Source organism: Tenrec ecaudatus, chromosome 1, assembly GCF_050624435.1.
Source record: "Tenrec ecaudatus isolate mTenEca1 chromosome 1, mTenEca1.hap1, whole genome shotgun sequence".
In the NCBI taxonomy this organism is placed as follows: Eukaryota; Metazoa; Chordata; class Mammalia; order Afrosoricida; family Tenrecidae; genus Tenrec; species Tenrec ecaudatus.
In genome coordinates, this window is record NC_134530.1 from 18,442,275 (window position 1) to 18,457,817 (window position 15,543).

Genomic DNA, 15,543 nt, shown 5'->3' on the forward strand with positions numbered 1-15,543 from the left:
GTTACTTGATGTTATTTGTATATGCTAATAAAAGATACCTACATGATACATAATTCAGCTTTCCATAAAACGGACTCACCTGTTTTGCATAACATTTGCATGTTCTGATTATAGAAGACAGCTTAAGATGTTTGCTTAAGATATTTGATCAATACTTCAATCATCTCTTCTCCTACCCTCTCCATTTTCAACCATAATGTTGAATGATACACCTCAGACTGAGCTGATCCAGCAGGGAAAAGCACTTTACAAATTAGCCAGTCCGTTTTTCCCTCCTCTGAGAACTGCATTGCATAATTCAGGGATTCTGAGGAGACAGTCATGGTTGTAGGAATATCAAGGACCAGTCAGCCCTGTCGCAGAGATCTTTTGTATTGATATTCTACCATGCAATAGAGAGAGAAAGAAAACTAGTCTACTGAGGGGAAAACATGGTGCAAAAAAAAAAGAAGACAGGAGATTATTAAAAGATATGAAAGGATCACAGTAAAGAAGATATCAGTCTTCAATCCCTACTGTTAATCCCACAATACTCAGAAGAGCAACATAACTAGATAAATATTTCAAACTTTAAGACATAAAAGGATTCCTATACTCACATTATAAAGATTCTGTTCAAATATCATTAAATTATTGAAATATATATAGGAAAAAATACAAGAGCAAAGAAATGCAGATTTCAACTATTTTTTTTAATTCAATGTTTGGGGGGCAATAATTGTTTAACATATTAGAGATATGCTACGGGATTCTATCAACTTTTAGGACAGGAATGAAATTAATACTGTACAATCTCTTCCAGAAAATAAGCATAGGGAACATTTCCCAACTTACTCTGTGAAGTTAGCATTGATGTCATATCAAAACCACATTTGGAAATTGTAGCAAAACTGTAGATCAACATCACTCATGAACATAAATACAAAGATCCTCAGAAAAATACTAGAAAATCAAATAAAATACCGTATGAAAATAATTGTACAATGCAAATAGTAGGAGTTGTTTCAGGAATTAAAGACTGATTCAAGATTTGAAATTCAGAAAAAGTAATGTCTTACATAAGCTACATTAAAATAGTCATATCATATCAACTGAAGAACAATAGCATTTGGTAAAAATTAAAATAAAGATTTGTGATTTTATTTTTTCCACAAACTTCCTTACATTCGTAAAGTACATCTATTAAATCTTGCAAATATGAATCATGCTCAATGTTGAAAATGCAAAAAATTTCCACTTTGATTCATGACACACTTATGGATGACCACATTTAAAGTGTTCTGGGAGTCCTAGGGAGAACAATAGCAAAAAATATTTAAAAATAAGAAGGTGTACAGATTGGGAAGGTAAAAATAAAGCACTCTTTGTTCGTAGAAGTCATCATTATCTACAGAGAAATCCCAAAGAAACAACCATAAAAGTATACAACAGTGAAGTGTTTTCTACATGTCAATGATCAAAGAAAGCACTTCAATAAAAACAATAATACATAGGAGTTAGTCTAATAAAATTCTATCAAAATAGATAGACTGTAACCTACCAAATACTTCTAAAAGAAAAATTAAAGGTATATTTTGTTCATGAATTGGAAGGACCTTAATTATTCTGAAGATATAAATCCTTCACAATTTGATCTGTAGGTTTAACACAATCACAATCAAAACCCAAGTAAATTTACAGCTGTTGTTAAATGGATAGGTGGGTAAGACACATCCCTCCTGGTTCATAAAAACATAAAGAAATCCCATAATAAATTGAAGCATTTGACAACCATTAGGCAAAAGCCAACTGAAAGACAGTCTCTAAAATGCTTGACCAGTGTGCCTCAACACTAACATGATCGTCAAAATGAGGAAGTGCTTATCAGCCACAGGAGTGGCAGATCATGACCAATAAATGCAACGTGGGACTTTTCATGGAAGATATTAGTAAGAGATACTACAGATGAGGCCAAAGAGAACTACCTTACTGTAGTTTCATGTTTTCTGTAATTATAAACGTGTTCAAACAAGAAAATTCAGTCAAATAAGAGACATGAGATAAATGAAAACCCCTTGGAAACAAGCTTCACCCAGACGCCATGACACGCGTTGGACAAGCAAAGTCACTGTGGCAACTCTCATCTTCATCATCCCTTAAATTACATTCGTGACGACAGTTTCAGAGAGAATGTAAGGAATTAAATAAAATACATAATTTAAAATGTCGAGCGTGCCTCCCATTACTCAGTACATTTCAAGATGAATTATATTGCAACCCGTCACACATGATGCATCCCTCACTTCTCCTGTGCTATTTCCACCTTTTCTCTCTGCAGGGATTTGACAGCAGCAGGACTGGGTTGCTTGCATTGACCAGGACAATTTCTCCACAGCGCGAGCCTGGCAGCACACACCCTCTGCCACAGTCTCTGTACCGACTCCCCACACCTTTCAGAATGTCAATCCTGTGGTAAGAATACGGCTTTCTTTGTCTCACTGCTGCCCACGTGGCCACACTCATCCACCACTTTTCATTCCTTGCCTTCAGTCATCATCACATATGAACTATTTCATGTAATTTCCTAAGCATAAATGACAGTTCGAATAATGATCCCAATATTGCTCCCCTCTTGTCACCTCCTTTGAGGTTCAATATTATTAAGAGCTTCTCTGTGAATTCTCCATCAACCTCCCAGAAGAGGCAGTGATATGACCCACTTCACCAGAATTGTTGAACCATCCTAGGACATGGCCATTATTTTTTTAATATGTCTGTTACCTTTTGAAAACTGTGAGATTCCTCAGAGAAGGAGCAATATCTTCCCATTTCTTTGTTTCCAGAGTATAATTTAGTGCTAAATAAATCTTTCATGAATTGCTGGAGGAGCAAAATAGTTGAGTGAGGTTACGTGGATCCTTCTAACAATGTGGGAGAAAGAGATGTGGTGAAATAAGGATAAGGGCTGTTGAGAGAAAGAAGTTAGCTGTGCAACTTGAAGACTATAATCCATGACACTGAATTGTACAGGTAGAAGTTTTGGAAATGGAGGGAGAATGTTCTGTTGTGCACATTTTTGCCACAATTAGAGGAAAAACTACATTGATAACAATGACTACAGGGAAGAAGAAAAAATTCAAAAAATTTTGCGTGGCGACACTTTGACAGCTCTACTTGCTTTGATTGAATTACTGCATTGTTCAGCATGTGGATGAAGTGCTAATAAGACTGCTTTGAAAAGTTTTAAAAAAGAAAGAAATTGCATGAATGAGCCAACACCAAGAAGAAACAATAGAGAAAGACCACATTTAGTGTATCCAGAATCATCCTCCAGAACCTGGTACTTTAACTTAGCAGGACTTTATTTAATTAAAATTACTTTATACATGTTAGTCCAGTTGATACCCCCATGGCTAGCCTAGTGAGGTCCCTCAATCACACCCCATCCCAGCACCTGTGAGGCTGTTGCAGGTCATCCAGGTATTTTCAGGGCAAAATCTCTGTCCAACAGTGCTGCGTCTTCCTTGTACTGCCGCTAAAGGTAACTTTGAAGGCCGTGAGGTTATAAGTACTCGTGAGGCCTCTGGAAGATGAAACTGAGTTTCCTCATCACCTGAAACTGTCAATTCCGTGAGTGTGGAGAGGTGAAGTATTTACAACCCCGTGGCTTTAGTGGAGAAATTCCCATGTGCCTCATTAAGGAAGTATTTTTTTTCTTGTCCACCTTCAGAAATTTATTTCTCTTGATATCAGAGAAAAACAAAAGGGAAACATGCCAATTTGGCCCTTGGGTAATGCGGACGATTCGACCAGTTATTCCCACATCTGCTGCATCTGAAATGAGGCGTGCAGATGAAAGGAAAAGAGACATATACAAAGCATGGGGTTGGGAGGACAACAGTCTGATGGACTGAAGTAGGGAGTATATTCAAAGCTTGGTTTTTATACTCTTCTTACAAGGGATTGGTTAGAATGCAAACATCAAAGAACTTAAAAAAAACATTCTTAAACTCTTATCTATGCAAATGTAACTTAAGGAGTCACACTTTCTTAACATTTGAATAATAAAAGCACTATGTTCTAAGACAATCACACGGATATGCAAGATTCAAAAGAATCTTAAAGAGATCATAAATAAGTGAGTTATCTCTCAAAGTTTTCAGCAGCAAGGTCACAAATAACAGTAGAGGCACACCAGCCTGTGTAATCACGATGTTTTGAAGGTACCGGGTTTCAGGCATCAAAAAAAGAAAAATCATATCATTGTGTGGTGCCTTCCAGATAATATCCTGAGGACAAATGATGGCATAAGCAAGTGTGGTGAAGAAAGCTGATGTTACCTGGTTATCAAGAGGTATAGCTTCTGAAGTCTTAAAGACTTGAGGGTAAACAAGCGGCCATCTAGCACAGAAGCAACCAAACCCACATGGAAGAAGTGCACCAGCTTGTGTGATCACAAGGTGCCAAAGGGTTCGGGTATAAAGCATCAAGGAACAAAAATCACATCATAGTGAATGATGGGGAGTGCAAAGTGGGGACACAAAGGCTATATGTGGGCAACTGTACATTTCCTTACAGTAGCGTCTTGAGGAGGAGACTTGCTAATCTGGGGACAATGTAGAGATGTTGAAACACAATTTTCCTCTAGTTTTTAAATGCTTCCTCCCCAAAAGTACCATGATCCAAATTCTAACTTACAAATCCAGCTGTCCTGGAGGATGTACACTGGAACGGATTGGATCTAGAAACACAGGAAATCCAGGGCTGATGAACCCTGCACATCCCGTAGTGAGAGGGGTGACATCTAGACAGTGGAGGGAAAGTGGGGCAGAAAGGGGAACCGATTACAAGGATCTACATGTGACCTCCACTCTGGAGGTCAGTCAACAGGAAAGGGGGTGAAGGGAGACCGTGGACAGTGTAAGATATGACAAAATAATAATGACTTGTAAATTATCAAGGGTTCATGAAGGAGGGGAGGAAGATCAGAGGGGGAGAAGGAGGAGATGATGCCAGTGGCTCAAGTGGAAATCAGATGTTTTGAGAATGATGATGGCAACAAATGTGCAAATGTACTTGACACAATGGTTGTATGTAGGGATTTTGATAAGCATTGTTTGAGCCCCCCCCATAAAATTATTTTTGAAAAGAGAGGGAGACAAGTTATCAGGAAGGAAAGTATGGGTTAATTATGATTTTATATACATATTTCATATATATATATTTGTTTTTTCTGGGTTTTTGATGCCTGATCCCATATACATCTTATGACCACACAGATATTTATTGCAACATACAGTATATCTATTATGTTGTAATAATGAGTTTGTAATTATATATATATATATATATAATATATATTATTACAACAACTCATGACAACTCATCTCCTAAAGGGAGTTTGGGAAAGCTGTGGAAATAACTACATTTCACAGGGTAAGCATGTTGTGGAGTGATCTTCCCCACATGTTGCTATAATGTTGGACAGTTTGCCATCTGAAATTTCAAATACTAGCAATGTCACTCATGGTGAATAGATAGGATTCAGGGGGTTTCATAGTAAGACAGACGAGGAAGAAGAATGAAATGATCTTTATTTCTGATGCAAAGCATAAGCCTTAAGTGGCAATATTGCAAGATTCTAAAAATAAAATTTTGAACAATACAGGAAGCAGCAAAAGAAGATATAAAAAACAAACAGGGTCACATTACCAAATGAATTAGTCAATGTTCAGCCATTTCAGGGATAACACATAATTAAGAACAGCTGGGATTGAAGGAAGAAGTCAAATCTGCTCCAAAGAAAGGGAGTGATGAAAAATAAGACTCCCAAAATTATTGAATATTAATTAAAGTGTCTCAACAAGCCAATGCACCCTGCACACTTGCACACATCTAAAAGAAATTGGAAAACAGGTACCAGACCAACTGGTTTTCAGATCCTTGTTCCAAATCAAAAGAAAGTGAACCCAACACAATGTGGAAATGATCAAGTATTGTCATTCATATCACAAACAAGTAAACTTTTGCTGAAGATAATTAACACTGGTGATGCAGAGGACGACAGGTGACCACAATCCATTAAGAGAACACAACTGTGAGAAGAAAGTAGTTCAAATCCTCAAAAAGCACGAACAAATTCATATCTGGATGATAGAGTCTGCATAGATAATTACTTTACTATTAAAGTTCTGTAGAAACTTTGGAGAGTAGCGAGGTGTAGCATTCTGCCAAAGAGAGAGTGGAGAAGATGAAGGACATGCAAATGTGAAGGTTGGAGTCAGAAATAAAAAAACAGGATAATGAAAGATTCCCTTTGTATGTGACTAGACATGGAAACGAACAAAGTGTTCCTTTGCACGTGGCAGTTACATAATGTAGTGTCAACATGAGAGTATTAAGAATAAAAGGTTGGAGTTTTGCCTGTCAATCAGGCTGCAGCCTCATGACTGCATTTGGAGGTTTGACAATGATAAATAGCCCACTGAGGCGGGACGGTCTCACTGCTTTGTACTCCTGATGACAAACCACATGGAGCTACTCTGATGGAGCCAGAGCCCTGGAGCTGGAGGAACTACGTGGAGACCCACACCAGCACTGAGATGCTTCCACTGCCACAGGACGCACATGACTTTTCATCCATGGGCCTGTGATCTTCCTACATTGAGCATCATTGCATGACTGCATTAGTCTAAAGGGGAATCTATGAACTATGATCAACATGTGGGGTAATATCAGACTTATGGACTTGATTGGGACTGGGCTGGGATGTTTTCTTAATTTAAAATTGCTGTCTGGCTGGGATGTTTTCTTAATGTAAAAGTGCTGTCTGGTATAAAGTTCTCTTTTACACATATAGAAATGTCTATGAATTTGTTTCGTCAACTCGCACTAACACATTATAGTATCTTGAGAGTGGAGTACTGGAGAAACTAATCATAAAGATGGAGAGTGGATACTTCCTTGAACTCTGCCTCATGGTAGTTTTTCTTTGGCTAGCCAGAGGTCAGATATGGCCATGGAGTTTACTGGATCGTTTTCTGGAAAGAATATGGAAATTTAGTTTTCATTTCTAGAAATTTCCTTTGGTTAATCTTGTCTGAAATGGTGAGAATGTTTGTGATAAATGTAAATTTTTAGCTGGCTGCTTAGTGAAAATGATTGAGGTCAAAATACCTGGTAGAAGGTCCTGCCCTGGCTTCAGGAAATGCATACAGAGGTCTAAGGCCATATGGGATAAGTTAAGATAAGAATAGAATTTGATAGTTTTAAGATTGAGTTCGGGATCCGGATCTACTACTGAGGTAGTTAGTTTATTGTGCCAACCTGTCTGATAAACAGTTGTGGGGTTAATTGGAAGGGTGGAGGGATAAATGGCTCAGTGAGCCTTGCCTTTCTAGGCCTCAAGTCTCCAGCTTTCTGATGGTCGAACCAGCTTGCAGCTGCTATAACCAGGTCCCTGCTTTAGCTTTCAAAGCTCTCTTCCTGCAAGACATTCCTGAGCAGAAGCCTCATGGACCTTCCCCGATGTACCCCTGGGTGCTGGACCACCCATGTGGACACCCCTGCCAACCCTGGGATACTTACACATTCACTATTCACTGACTTGGCTCTCCTCCTGCAGTTGGCATCATTATGTCTGTTTTGTGAGATGGAGAAGGTCTTTGTGGATTGGTGCTGGACTTATGGGTTAATGGATTAATGTTGGACTTGTGGGCTTGGGTAGCACTGGGTTCGGATGTTTTCTTTGAATATGTGCACTTAAACTTTACATAAAATATTCTCTTATACATACGTTTCTGTGGATTTGTTTCCCTAAAGTACCCAGAATAATGTAACTAGATCTATACCTTTTCTTCTGCCGAGTTCTTTAATGATTGATAGAAATAATTTGGGGGTCGGGGGAAGAATAGAGGGTTTAGAAGAATAATTGCCATCAATCATTAAATTGAAATTTGAAAGGTTTCAAAACAAAACTTCAAAGAAGGGTCTAAAAGGATAAGCCCCATCCAGTGTCTTCAGTGTTCAGAACCTTCAAGCGTGAAGAATTTTAACCATGGGGCTGTTGACAAGTTGGGTGAGGGGGAAACACTGCCTTTTTGTATTTCAAATTATTGCTTTGTGCCTAAGACTGGAATAATTTGTAACATGGAAGGTAACTCTCCACTATAGGGCTGAACTGTTAAAGGGAGCCTGTGGGCAGGATGAAATGCTTGCTAGGTGACTGGCTGGATCCACATGCTGAGTGCAAGTGAGAGAAATGCAGCAATCAAGAGATGGGTTGAGTCTTTCCACTGACACCCGTGGAGCTGGTTCACAGGGACTAGAGGAGAAAATGAGAGCAGGTTGACTGGTCTGAAGTTCATCTCCTAGCAAAGAGGACTAGCGTTGATAAAAATGTGTGATGTGCCCCATGGTTTAAAGGCAAGGCAGCCAATGGGACACCTTGTTGAGGCAAAGTGAGGCAGCCCCCACTAAGTTAACCAGAACCCGACAAGATAAAGCTAACATGTTTGTGCCTGTGAACTGTTGCATATTGCAGCTGACTTTATGGATGGCCTGTTCAGATTTGACTTTGATTATGGATGCTGAAGTCACAAGGTTACAACTTGAAGGCAGAGTCTTCACATCAAAGATTAGGATTGTTGCCTTGGAGCACCGGGTTGATATAAGATAGCAGTATAGAAATTGGGCACCCAAAATGGGGGATAAAGGCATGAAGTGATTGGGTTACAACTTTCATAGGAGAGAGACTGTGTACATAGGACTATGATGGTGGTGGTCACACAAGTACAGAATATTTTTGTTTGGTTCACTTGTAGAATATTATATTTGAATGAGGGGGACACATGTTTTAATTGTATGCATTACAGTTTTATCCTGTTAGATACAGATATGGTTGTATTATTGTTTGAAAATTGTATGTGGTCAAAGAGTTGTGCGAAAGTGTCCAGGTGACAAGGGGTAGTTTATGGTAGTTGCATGATCTGATGTCAACTTGAGACTATTAAGAGTTAGGGGTGGAGTTTAGCATATCAATCAGGTTACAGCTGGTTGGCCTCATTTAGAGGCATTATGAAGATGAATAACTCAATGGAGTTGGGACACTCTCTCTCTCTCTGCTTCATATTCCTTATGAAAGCCAAATGGAGCTACTCTGGTGGAGCCAGAGCCTTGGACCTGGAGGAGCCATATGGAGACCCACACCAACTCTGAGATGCTCCCACTGCCACTGGATCCACAAGACTTTCCATCCTTGGTCCTGTGATCTTCCCGCACTGAACATCATTTCTGGGTTGCATGAGGCTAAAGGGGAATTTAAGTTGCCTCAACATATAGGGTAATATTGAACTCATGGACTTGCTCGGGACTGGGAGGGATGTTTTCTTAATGTACAATTGCTCTTTGATATAAAGTTCTCTCTTGCACAAAGATGGGGGTCTTAAGAATGTGTTTCTCTCATTAACGGAGATGAGCACACCCTGCAAGCGCCATGAAGATAAATTCTGACATTTGTAGGGGGTTTTCCTTCTTGCTTCTCTGTGGTTGATTACAGTGCTAGAAAAGGGAGACCAAGTCCACGGTCATGGGGTGCATTCTGAGGGCTGCTGAGATGGTAAATCTTTACATGAGCAGACTGCATCATCTCTCTCCTGAAAGGTTTGAACCGCTTACCTAGGGACTAATTTCCTAACACTTAATATACTGTACCACCAGGGATTCTTAATATCACAAGATGTCTGTAAAATTATTTCTAGACATCTAGTATGTGTGTGGTATAAGGTTTAATACACTATCTGATATAGCCTAGAATTAACCGTCATTTCTGTAATGAAATGTGAGAAGAAACTCAAATAGGACACAGATGCTGACTACTTCCTTTACCTTGAAACACCCGGAACTATTCAGAGATTGTCATGAACACAATGTGCAAAACTCATTATAGGACATGACATGTCATCATTGGGAGAGAGCTTTCTCATGGACATTTGAATTCTTAGTCTTGATTTTCAGAATTAAGATATTCTATCATCACATATTGGTTGATGATTGAATTTGGAAATGTGTGCATGTCTCTTTTATAGACTATGTAGGGATTATATTTTAACTTGGATTTTTCTAAAACACCTCCGGTGTTAAATTTTAAACCTAGTAGAGAAATCTCTTTTCAACCATGATTCCACTTGAATATTTGTTTCTAAAAAAATTAAAGTGAATGAGAGGTAAAAATCTATCTTTCACATCTAATTCAGGAAATGCTCCTTTCCCAAAGCAGTTAGGATTAAATACAGGTATGACCATATGGAGAGATAAATAGAAAACAATATTCGGAAGGAAAACAGGTTCTTGGAATTAATTTTTTTTTCATTCAAATACTTTGGGGATGTGTTTGTGTTCTTACTAAAGCTTTTTTAATTACCAATTTTTCTTTAATTTAAAGATGTGTGATATTTTATGGAATTTTTTCTAAATAGAGAAAATTACCCATTACCCCTAACTATCTGACTTATGATAGACAGACTTTTTAGATTAAAAACCATTATTGTTCATCATATATGCTATGTACGATATTCTTCCAATAACTTTTGATTGGACAGTTTGAGTTCTAATCCATAAAATCTCTTTCTTTCAGAAAAATAGCTTTTCCTGACTGCTGATTTTTTGTTTTATGTTGTACCTCTTCTTGAAATAAGGATTTTTTTAATGTGTTGTAGCCATTTTTATAATGTAGCATTTGAGAAAAAATTCCTAAGTCCTGAGCTCAAGTCTTTCAATTACCACTTTGTCTACTATAAGAAGTAGCAACCAATCAGCTTCCCTATACTCCTTATCCTGAAACAATTGCTGAAAATGATCAAACACATGATCATCCAGCACTTCACGCCTCACCAAACATGAATCTGTTGGTGATAACACTTTACATAGTAACATTCTCACTTCACTTGACATAACAGCATCACCGTTACTAACAATAGTGGCATATTAATTAAGGCAGAGTTAGTAACACTTGGAGAACTATCAGGTTTTATAATAAATTTCGAAAATTCATACATATGATCCAGTTTCACTACAACCACATTCAGATCAAAGGATGTAGGCATCGTTCACTAGAGAAGCAAAAATCATGATAGTCATAAGTATAATACATAGAAACATTTATATCAAGGAAACAGCACACACAGCTGTAGTAGTGGATAAATTCATTCGGGATCCAAATACAGAGTGTCCGATGTTAGGCAGTACACTTCTGACCAATGTAGCTATGTGGGCTCAGCAGTAACAACATGGTTTCAAGTGTGGATGAAATCAATGACATTAATCAAGCTTCTCAAAGGGGATGAGAGTAAATACAAGGCTTACAGGTCAGAGAAGAGGTTGCCTATATCTCTCGGTATTTGCAGGCAATGTGGCAGACCATTGGTTGCAGTCCAAAGAATTAGAACTCAACAAGACAGATGCAACAACAAGGCCCATCAAGAAGCATTCACATTTTCTCACAGCATCCACTTGTATGAGAATTGGGCTACACCCCGAAAAATGTTCTCGCAACTGCATCAGGGTTGACCTGAGTGAAGAGGTTGCAATCCACACTCATCTTCACGCAGCTAATTGACTGTTAAAAGCAGCCCTTATGCTGGCATTGATGACATTGAGTTACAGAACATCATGAAGGATGACCAGGCCGTACCTGCCAACTCACTGAGAATACTGACCATTCAATTGACACAAACCAACTCTCAAAAACATTCTTATAAGTTCCAAATCAAAATACTTAACAAGACTTCATTTTAAAGAAAATAATCAAAAGATCAAATATCTCATACCAGAATTGATCATAAGAAACAGGCTATCCAAATAGGAATTTGAAACTTTATATCTCAACAGTTTAAGGTTTGAGAACAATCATAATGCAGTTCCCATGGAATAACTGTAGACAGGTATATTCTGTGACTAGCAGTGGAGGGTGTTTCATGTTTCAATCTGCAGTCGCCCTAAAAGAATTGTATGTTCAGGGGAGGATTTTTATACAAAAGAACCCCTTTGAAAGAAATATACAGGAAACACTTGTGTATTGTGTATAAAAAGGGAGCAGATTAAATTGGGATTATAAAGCAGATGAGGCAACTATGATTTATATCTTCACAGTTTTCAGCTCTCTTTCTCATCAGTAGCTATCTAATCTAGAGATTGCTCTGCTTTGTAGAGAATAATTGTCAACTGCAAAGTTTCCCTAGGGCCTGCTTTATGTCCTTGTTTCTAAGAGTGTAGATAAAGGGGTTCAGCATGGGTGTGGCTACAGTGTACATCACTGAGGTGATTGCAATGGACCTGGAATCTTGAGAAGCAGCAGAAGTGAGATAGACCCCAAGACCTGTACCATAGAACAAGGAAACCACAGAGAGGTGAGACCCACAGGTGGAAAAGGCTTTATATTTGCCCCCAGCTGAGGCAATTTTCAAAATGGACGACACAATCTTTGAATAAGAAAAAATGACCCCACTAAATGGAACAACCCCCAGAAACCCAGCTGCTAAATAAATTACTAAGGTATTGAGGAATGTGTCAGAGCAAGCAATTTGGAGTACCTGGTTAAGTTCACAGAAAAAATGGGAGATTTCCAACTCTGTACAAAAGGACAAACGCAAAACCATTAACACATGTAGCAGAGCATTCAGCACACTTAATAACCAGGAGGCCAGAAGCAGGAGGCCACAGAACCTTGGGTTCATGATAACCGTGTAGTGCAGTGGGTGACAGATGGCCACAAACCGGTCATAAGCCATCACTGTCAAGAAGAAATGATCCAATCCTGTAAAAAGCAAGAAAAAGTACATCTGAGTGATGCAGTGTTCATATGTAATGACTCTGTTCTGCATCTGGATGTTCATCAGCATCTTTGGGACAGTGGTGGAGGTGAAACAGATGTCAGCAAAGGAGAGGTTGGAGAGGAAGAAGTACATGGGTGTGTGGAGGTGGTTGTCCTTGATGATGGTCAGGATGATGAGCAAGTTCCCAGTGAAGGTGACCAAGGACATAGACAGGAACAGTCCGAAGAGGAGGGGCTGCATCTCTGCCTCTTCTGATAGCCCCAATAGGATAAAATGTTGATAATGCGTGTGGTTTCTTGGTTCCATGTAACTGAAGAAGCTATTGGAAAAGACTAGAGCAATGGAAACTTAGATATAAGAAGTTAGCACCATTGTAAAGGATATGCTGTATATTCCATTTGAGCATGTAGTTTAATTCCAATATGATATTAACTTGATAATGTCATAAGTCCCGAATGCTCAACCATTTGATAACACACCTAATTAGCCTTCCTTTTTTCGAATAACATTTTTTAAAAAACGATATAAATTCTATAATTTCCATGAAACTTTGTCTTCTTCATTCAACAAATGGGTTCCACTAATTATTGCTTGCCCAGTATTCTCTTTTTTTTCATCCTTTTTTAGGCCTTGTACAGCTCTTATCACAGTGCATACATGCATCTATTGTGTCAAGTACATTTGTACATAGGTTGCCATCATCATTATCTTTTTAAAAAATCATTTTATACGGGGCTCATACAACTCTTATCACAATCCATACATACATCCGTTGTGTGTCAAGCACTTTTGTACTTTTGTTGCCTTCATCAAGCTGAAAACATTTGCTTTCTACTTCAGAACTTGGAATCAGCGCCAAATATTCTGGAAGTCACTGAAAACTGCAAAGAAATTTTTTAACCATTGCCCTTATTTGATGAGTAGTAAGTATAGCATTTCAGGGCTATTAAGAAGTCCGCTGAGTTTTACCTACTGACATCTCCTCGTCCAGAAGAAAGATGTAAAGTGAAAGACACATGAAAAGAATGAGGCAAGGAGACTGATGGAGCCTGCCAACATCAGTCTCCACTACTGTGGATCTGAACAACTAGATGGTGCTGCTCTACAGATATCATCTGCTCTGAACAAGCTCAGGTTAGAAGATCTCAGACAGAATGGGTTGCAGTAAGGAGAGTTTGTGGAACAAAACTCAAAATCATACAGGACACTAGGCATACTGGCCAAGACAAGAGAGACTGGTGGAAACCCTAACCCTATAGAGCCATTATCCTTCCAGTCTAGAACTGAATGCACATCCAGCTATAATAATTAAATATTTAAGATCAACAGGGCAGCAATTCCTCAAGAATAAAGTTCAGAAATATAAGAAAAGAAATGGACACAGGAAGTATAGGGAAGAAGTGGGATTATAAGAGATGAGTTGAATGAGAATGTTTATGAATTACTGAATGCATAACTATGATCTGTTCTATAAAACTTCATCTAATTAATTAAAAATTATATAAATCTTCCCTAAAATGTTCATCTAGAACTATATGTATTGAAGGTGGAGGGCGAATCCCTTACTTTCACTCTCATATCCACTTGATGCCAACTCATATCGACCCTGTGAGACAAGGTAGAACTGCCCCTGTGGGTTTCCCAGACTATAACTCTACATGAGTTGTAAGCCCAGCCTTTCTCCTGAAGAGAGGCTGGTGATTTTGACCTTCTGACCTTGCACTTAGCAGTTCAAAGGGTAACCATTGTGCTGCCAGGGGGCCAGTAGACTATTAATAATAAGTAAATGATTTCTAATTATTGCCTTGATGAAATACAGTAAAGTAGAGCAGTAGCAACAAAAGTGGAACACCCTCAATGAGATGGGTTGATATAGTGGCTACAAAAATATGTCATCGAACATAACAAATGTGTCCATGTGCAGGATTGGGCGGGCTTTCCTATTGTCATATTCATGGAACTAGGAGTCACAAGAACAACAAAAAGCTATACCGAGGAATGGAAAGGCTTCGTTATAGATAAAAACCCACAGCCCTGAATCAATGCTGACTCATAGCGACCCTCCTGCTGGTTCCTGAAACTGAAACTGTGTAAGGGAATGGGAAGACCTGTCTCACTCCCACGGAGCTGCTGGCGGTTTCCAGCTGCCAACCCTGCAGGTGATGGGGCAACGCATGACCACTATTGCACCAGGGCTCCGTTTCGTTGTACAGTCATCTTTAATAAGGAGAATTTCAATAGAAAATCAGAAGGTATTTTGGATGCTAGTCAAACAAAAAATGTGAAAACATCTTATACAAAGATATGACTAGTGCAAAGTCCTTGGTACAAGAATATTGCTCACATGTTGTGGCAATAACAAGGAGGACGGTATGAATGAGTGGAACAGGAAGCTGGATTGAGTTACAGTTAGGGGTAGAGCAAAAACAAGGGTCTGATGATCATGATGCATGTGGACTCAGAGTTCCATGAGTATTTCTAGATGTGATATTGTACCACATCATGATACAGTGGATGTTACTGCATTAAGATTACTTGGTACTACACTATTATATTATCCAGAGTCCCAGGTGGGACAAATGGTGAAGCACTTGATTGGTACCAGAAAGGTTGACAGTTGCAGCCATATCAGAGGAGCCTCAGAGAAAAGCCTACTCACTAGCTTCCTAAATGCCCCCGCCCTGAAACCTTAGAGAGCGGTTCTGCTCTGCAGGCAAGCGTCTGCCAGGAGCTG

The 15,543-nt window shown here is 38.9% G+C and overlaps 1 protein-coding gene across 1 annotated transcript; it reads right to left on the reverse strand.

The window, feature by feature from the left end:
* Positions 1–12,194: 12,194 nt before the first annotated feature.
* On the reverse strand, positions 12,195–13,049 carry LOC142447435 (olfactory receptor 7A5-like). Its single transcript, XM_075549029.1, has one exon. The coding sequence runs from the start codon at positions 13,047–13,049 to the stop codon at positions 12,195–12,197; it is 855 nt and encodes a 284-aa protein (XP_075405144.1).
* Between the last annotated feature and the right edge of the window lie 2,494 nt (positions 13,050–15,543).

Bases quoted from the DNA above. Each gene is read 5' to 3' on its own strand.
- LOC142447435 (XM_075549029.1), bottom strand. From the start codon at position 13,049: ATGCAGCCCCTCCTCTTCGGACTGTTCCTGTCTATGTCCTTGGTCACC.